The sequence below is a fragment of the Hipposideros armiger genome, unplaced genomic scaffold, assembly GCF_001890085.2.
Source record: "Hipposideros armiger isolate ML-2016 unplaced genomic scaffold, ASM189008v1 scaffold_83, whole genome shotgun sequence".
Taxonomy (NCBI): domain Eukaryota; kingdom Metazoa; phylum Chordata; class Mammalia; order Chiroptera; family Hipposideridae; genus Hipposideros; species Hipposideros armiger.
In genome coordinates this window covers 3,031,478-3,038,467 of record NW_017731433.1, presented here as the reverse complement: position 1 = coordinate 3,038,467, position 6,990 = coordinate 3,031,478, and the positions used below count along the sequence as shown (strand labels likewise).

At 37.4% G+C, this 6,990-nt stretch overlaps 1 protein-coding gene across 1 annotated transcript in view; it reads right to left on the bottom strand.

Moving 5' to 3' along the window:
• Nucleotides 1–6,990, bottom strand: part of SEC62 (SEC62 preprotein translocation factor) — a 33,934-nt gene that overhangs the window by 17,061 nt on the left and 9,883 nt on the right. Inside the window, exons 3-4 of the mRNA XM_019643917.1 lie at nucleotides 6,665–6,770; nucleotides 29–233 (exon numbers count right to left, since the gene is read on the bottom strand). Coding sequence (XP_019499462.1) covers nucleotides 29–233; nucleotides 6,665–6,770 — 311 coding nt within the window. The remainder of the gene's footprint in view (nucleotides 1–28; nucleotides 234–6,664; nucleotides 6,771–6,990) is intronic.

Here is a 6,990-nt window from a genome sequence, read left to right as displayed (position 1 = left end):
ATTTTGACTTAATCTTAATTGAAATCACCTTTTTGGATTCTTCCTTTTCACCATCTTTTTTTTTTTCTTTTTCCTTTTTTGTCTTTTCATCCTTTAGATTTTCTTTCTTGTTCTTTTTATCTTCTTCTTTTCCACTTTCAGCTTTTCCTTTGTCTTTTTCCTTTTTTATGTCTTTATCATACTTCATTTTCATTACTTTTAGTGCCCGGTGAAAAAACTGTTTCTTTAAAAGCCTTAAGAAAAAAAGTATGACATTAGACTCCCTATCAGTTATACACATACAGACTAAAAAGCAAAAATATAAATACCTGAATAAAATGAGCAAAGGAAAACATATAGTGGTAACATACAAAAGAAATTACAATTAATAAACCCATGGAAAAACGGTCAAATCCACTTCTAATAAAAAAAATTGTATAGATAATTTGATTACATAAAAGTTGTCATCCTAATTTTCATTTTTAACTACATGATTTAGATATGAGATTATAGGTTTGGAATTATCTTTATGAAACTTTTCTTTATGTTCATTAAGAGTACTCAAGGTTCTGCTTTATTTAATGTTAAGTCTCGAATTCAAGAACAGACATAAAAAAGGGGTTCAGTAAATATAACAGTTTAAGAAATGTTAACATTTTGGTGGGTCATGCTGGGAGGCTGCCAGGGTGGGTGCTTTGGGGGGTGCTGGCTTTGCTGCAAGAATTGGGTTAGTATGGAATGCACTTCCGGGGAGACCAGGATGGGTGGGCCTGTGGGATTTTGTTTTTCAGTAGGGCAAAGTTGCTGCTTTCTCTTCCTAATTTCTTTTTCTGGCTGTCTCCTCACTGCCCCAGCTCTAAATAGAAGACTCTCTCTCGCTTGCTCTCTGACCCATGGAGAGGCAGACATGGAGACCTCTCCCTGGCCTCTCACAGGCAGTGTCTCTAGGATCTCCGCTGGCCTCTTCTTCAGAGAAAGCCTTCTTTCTTCTCAAACCCCTCTTTATCTTCAGTAAAGGGACCTTGAGAACTGTGTATCTTTAGCTCAGTGGACCTGGGTGAAGTTTGGGTCACCTCATTCAAAAGAATGAGGCAGGGAGGACCTAATCGCTAACCTAGAGAGTAACAGACTGGAGTCTGGGAGGCCTCAATTTGAGGTGGAAACAAAGGTGGGGGTGGAAGGGGGACACAAGGCTGCCCCAGGGCATGTGAAACAAGTATGTGGGCAGGTCCAGGGGAGGAATAAAAAAAAAAGAAAAAAAAGAAATGTTAACAGATTAAAAATACACCCATGATTTGATTAATCCAAACAGTGTCTTCAGCTGTCTTTCTCCATGTTATGTTTTCTCTCCATGTATTTTACTATTCGACCTGCCACTATAATGAAATATCTTCAATTAAGTAATGAATAATTAAAATATGCTCAGGTGAGATTTCTGGACTCTGAAAACAACTCTCACAGTATCAAACTGAAAACTGAATAATACATTCGGTAATAAAACAACACTATGTATTTGTTTCACTAATTTTTCTCAAGATGTTGCTCTTCCCTCTCTTCAGCAGTTATTTTTTACATTCCTACCTCGGGCCGTTTACACTGGCTGCTTCCCTCACCTGGAATGCTCTTCCCCCAAATAAGCATGTCCATCTCGCTCACTCCCTCGCTTCCTTCAAGTCTTCCCTCAAATGTTACCTTTTCAACTAGGCCTACCCTATTTAAAATTATAAACCCGTCCACCATCCTCCCTCCTGTTTCTCTTTATCCTATCCATAACATTTTTCTTCTGACTTGATATACAATTTACGTTTGCTTGCCCCTTTCACTAGACTTTAAACAACTTAAGTGTAAGATCCCTGCTTTATTTATTTCTTCATCTGATGAGTTTAGAAGCTCAGCTGACTCAAAATTAAGTCAACCTTGGTGGCAGTTCCTTTCTAATCCTACCCCTAAAACTGGGTTGCCCTGACATTTGTCATCTACAAGCTATCCTTTGAAATCTTATGTTCCAGTTTCGGAGTTCCTGATTTGTGACTTCAATCCTGCCTGGATAAAAGTACAACTACAAAAATGCAATTCACTGCCATCATCTGTGCCTGTGAATGGTGACTATCTACCTTTCTACCCACACTCGTGCCTGCTCCAGCACATAATACCACTTGTTAACTAGATGCCTCCTTCCTGCCCAATGACTACTTATTTTTGGTCATCATGTTGTACGCTCTGGAGCAACTGTTTTTACCTGCCTAGCTAGGCTTTTTCCCGCTGCCCAGTTAGTCCACCCCAGGAACATCTCCACGAGGCTAACTTCTAAGTCTCCTCACCTGGCCTTCTACTTGTTCAGATCTATATAGCATACAATTGTGCAACTATCTGAAATGCCCCCAAAGATTCTACCATTGAGATCTGCTACACATATACATGTATATGTAAACAAACAGAAAATTGAGTCCCTTAATAATTAACTACTTATGAGTAGAAAGTGAAATTTAAGAGTAGTGGTAGGTTATTTGAATATGAAGGGGGATTTTAAATTTTAACTCTACTTCAGAATGTCTTATAAAAAATTTATAATGAACATATTCTCATTTTCTTTATTTACTTTTGAACTTATGTGATTTCCAGATTTTCCAGATCTCCATATAGTAAAAGTATATGTATACACACATAGATACCTGAATGTATATTATCCAAGGGTGGTGTGGTTATCTATGAGGCAACGTTATTAGTTATTTGGATTTTCTTCTGTATCATTTTTAGAGTGGAAAAAAATGTTCTTAATAAATAATTAAAAAAATAAATTGTAGAACTTTGAGAGAAAAAGAACTGTCCCTTGTTCTGAGTATATATAAAAGGGCACAGAACCAGAAGGATCGTCATCAGCTTCTGTTACCCTTCCTGCACAGCTGCCTCACCCCCAATAAAGAAAAGTAGACTATTAACCAATCAAATTGGTGTTGAAAAGTTCACATTCAGGTGAATGCATGTAAGTACCACCTCTACAACTTAACTGGCTGTGCAGTGTTGGGTAAACTACTTAATTTTAGTTTATTTCTAAAATGCAGTATCTATCTCATAGAGGTTTCTAGAACTAAATGAGAAGCATGTAGATTAGTTCGCATGGTACCTGACACATATGTACTCATTGTTAGCCATTACTGCTGTAGCAATATTGAATTTCATTTAATAGTTGTGGAATACGCATACACAAAACACATTTGGTTTCATAAATCATTAATTACAGCATCATTCCATTCAGTAATAAGTAACAGAAGTAATATGTAGAATCACTGACTTATTCCTCAATAGGTCTTTAGAGAATGTCTACTTCAACTTGCCTCAAAAGGTGAGATGACATTTACTATTGTAATATCAGTGTCTCCATTAATTTAGCTTGAACTACATCATATAGTACAAATCACTTACACAAAACTCTGACATTTTCACAGAACTACTCACACTTCCCTATGCTAGTATGTTCTGTGCTCTTTGCCAGGACCAAATGTCCTTTCTCCTACTGTTTGCTGGGTAATCACCTACTTATGTTTCAAAATTTGATTAAAACATTTTCCCTGTGAAGGCATTCTTAAAGTTTCCTCATCTTTGTCTTCCTTATAGAACACACTGTATTATAGTCAGTTATGAATCTTCTTTAACAGACTAGAATAGGTGCTTTGAAGCCAGGAACCAAGGCATAGTCATCTATGTATTTCTGGGGCCTGGCATATAAAATAGGTATTTGATAAATATTTGTTGAATAAGCAAATAACAAATGGATTAAAAGTAGCAAGTTATTAAACTGCTTTCCTCACCTCTTAATTTTTATTTTTCAGGTTTAACATTTATTGATGCCAGACATGTGTTCAGGACTTTCACCTAGGTGACAACGGTGAGGTTTTATTAAATGCCCACTGTGCTGTGGAGTTACAATAAAGTATAACAGTCCTACAACTGCCTTCAGATTTAGCTGCCAAGAAATTAAAAACTAACACATATGCAAAAATTCTAAAATAGCTAAGTACTAAACTGTATGGTACTAGTTTTGTAAATTCTGTAGAACCTTGGCTATGAAGATTAATGGAGGTTGAGGACCTGGGGAGTATTACATGGTGGACAGGGAACGTGAGGGGTATTTACACTGAAAGGCAGGACAGAGGAAGAACCACTTGGGTAAAGTGGCAGGTTATGATCAAATAAAGGCCAGAAGGAAGAATGAATGTGGTATATGAACAAGAATGAGAAGAATGTTACTGGATTGGGGGGTTGGAGATACAAAGTCATATGTAGGGTCAGGATGGTGCTAGATTGAAGGCTGAAGAGTTCAAACTTGAAATAGGCCATAAAGACGCATAGAGCATATTAGAAAGGTTTGTTTTGTGTATTATCCTACACTTTCCTGTTTTGGTTTCCCTCAGACTCCCTTAAGCCCACTTAGTAGCATCAGAAAATGAGACTGGACAAGCAACCCTTTGTGCTTCTGTCTGTAGTCAAGCAGAAACCCATGAGGGCTGGCCATCATGAGGCCTTCATGGCTGTATCAGAAGTAGCTTTGGATTTGAAGACTTTAAGTAGTTATGCTTCTCTATTTTAGTGCAGAAAGGACACAAACAACCTGACATGAATGGGAGTAACATATACAATGAAAAGTGAGTGTATCTCTAGGACAGTCTCTGTACTCAGGTCTTTTGGGCTTTTCATATAACAAGGTGACAAGGCTCCTAAAAGATCAACAGACATGGATTAATACTGGCTGCTCTCCTCAGAGGTTTGGGCTCACCAACTTAATATTCAAATAGTGCTGGTTTCCCTGTTATTCAATGAGCGTTCCTATGAAACATTTTGTAAGGTGAAGTGGTGTAAAGCGAAGAGTACCCCTCATTTTTCAAAAATTCACTTTACTCCACTTTGCTTTCCTGTTTTTGCTACCCTAAAGAAATGTGAAAAGGATTTTCACTTTTACAAAAAAAGCTGTTACTGTACTAATGTAGGTCTTTCACAAACTTTCGAGTGAATCCTTCATCTTAATTTTTTGCTTTACTAGATGCATTATCATTTTGTTGGAGACAGGGTAGTGCACAGTGGTTAAGAGAATAGACTATGGAGTCAGACTGTTGGATTTAGAATTCTGGCTCTGACACTTACTAGCTGTGTGACTTTGGATAACTTACCTAACTTGCCTTTTTTTGCATTTATTGCATTTATTCGTTTTTACATCATATGTGAAAAATGAATCTAATTTGACACAAGGCAGGGAAATTTGCACTTTAGAGTTCTAAATACACAAAGGGCTGTAAAGGAAAATACCAACTACACCACTGTTAGCTTATCCCTGCCTCAACAATGAAATTTTCATTGTTTGTGAAAAGTCCATTAGTAACTCTAGTTTTTGGCAACTATAAACATTGAGAATATTTAATAATTCTTTAACTTTACAGCTTTAGAAGGTTATGAAATAGTGGTTTTTAAGGAGTCTCATGTGGCCGATACTTTAAATGCCATTAAACAACATATTAGTAAATTGCTATGTGTACCTCCCTACCAAACATATAAAATAATTTAAAATGCCAAATTCCCACCTATTATAAACTTCAGTGTGACAAAAACAAAATATGGTTTATCAACATCTTAATAAACATGCTTCATTATTTAAACCAAGAAAAAAAATTGGAAGGAAAAACCAGCATAAGTATTTCCAAGAGGAAAGTGATTTTTGTACACCACTGACCCTCAAAAGTTTTTTCCCAAAGGAGACGTACCTATTATGAATTGGTATATACTGAATAGGGATATATTGCTGAACTACCTATACTTCATCTTGGAGTCAAGAAAAGGCAGATGTGGGCCAGCTGAGTGGCGCGTTGTTAAGAGCTGGCTAGGGACGCCAGAGGGCCCCGGTTCGGATCCCACATATGAGGGCCAGTGACACTGCCCTCTAGAGCTAAGATGCTGAACAACAGCTCGACCTGGAGCTGGGCTGCCCATGAGCAACGGGATAGGCTGCAGCCCCTGCTGCAGTGGGTTGCCATGGGCTATCGTATGTAGCCAGCAGCCAGCATAAGCAGCCGCTGTGAGCGGCTGTCCAAAAGTTGGCGACTGATCTGCCTCGCCCGGGAAGAGCGCAATGATGGTACAAATTTGGGCCAGTGAAGCAACGTCCTCCACAACTAGACTGAAGAACAAAAGGACAGCAACTTGCCTGTTCCCCTTCCCCAAATTCCCCAGCGCTGAATGCAGATGTTGCAGCTGCCTTGATTTTACAAACAGTCACAAAATAGGGAATGGTACCAGCTAAAAGCTCAGTGTGTAGGCACTAAAAAAACAAACACAAAACCCAGGAACAACATATCTATTAGGAACCTCTGACAAAGTTTAGGAAAGGCTCCCCTGTTTACTCTAGAAAAGAAAGACTTTTTTGTTTACTGTAGGCACTGGTGTATGATTTTTATTGCTGACCCTTCAGTTGAGTCAGCCTGTAATAGAACACAAAAATTATAAAAATATGACAGATAGCCTAATACCAAATAAATGTATTTCCAGAGATACTGAAGAAGTCCAGTTTGCACATAAATGCTATGTTGGAGCTATGTTGTAATATTACTACATCAATAATAAAATGAGGAGCTTCAGGACTATGGAGAATATTATTAAATTACTGTTTAGTTATCCTTCACTAAGAAATAAACACTACCTGTTGCAGTAGTCAACCACAGACTCCCTTGTTGTAAATAAAGCTTCCTCTCCTTTCTTGGCCTTTGCCCACTTTGAATCCAAAAGGCAGTCCACTGCTTTTGAAGCTAAAGAAGAAATTTATTATTTTAAATTTAGTATACATGGAAATTTATGTCTAAGTAAATAATATTTTACAAGGCAAATTTCAACATTCTGCATCAGAAAATAAAACCAAGTTCAATCAGAAAATTTAAGTCAGACATGATCATGATAAATAGTTCCTCAGAACCTCAATTTGTAAAACGTATCGATAAGCATCTTTTTAAAGTAATGCTGAGAAATAAA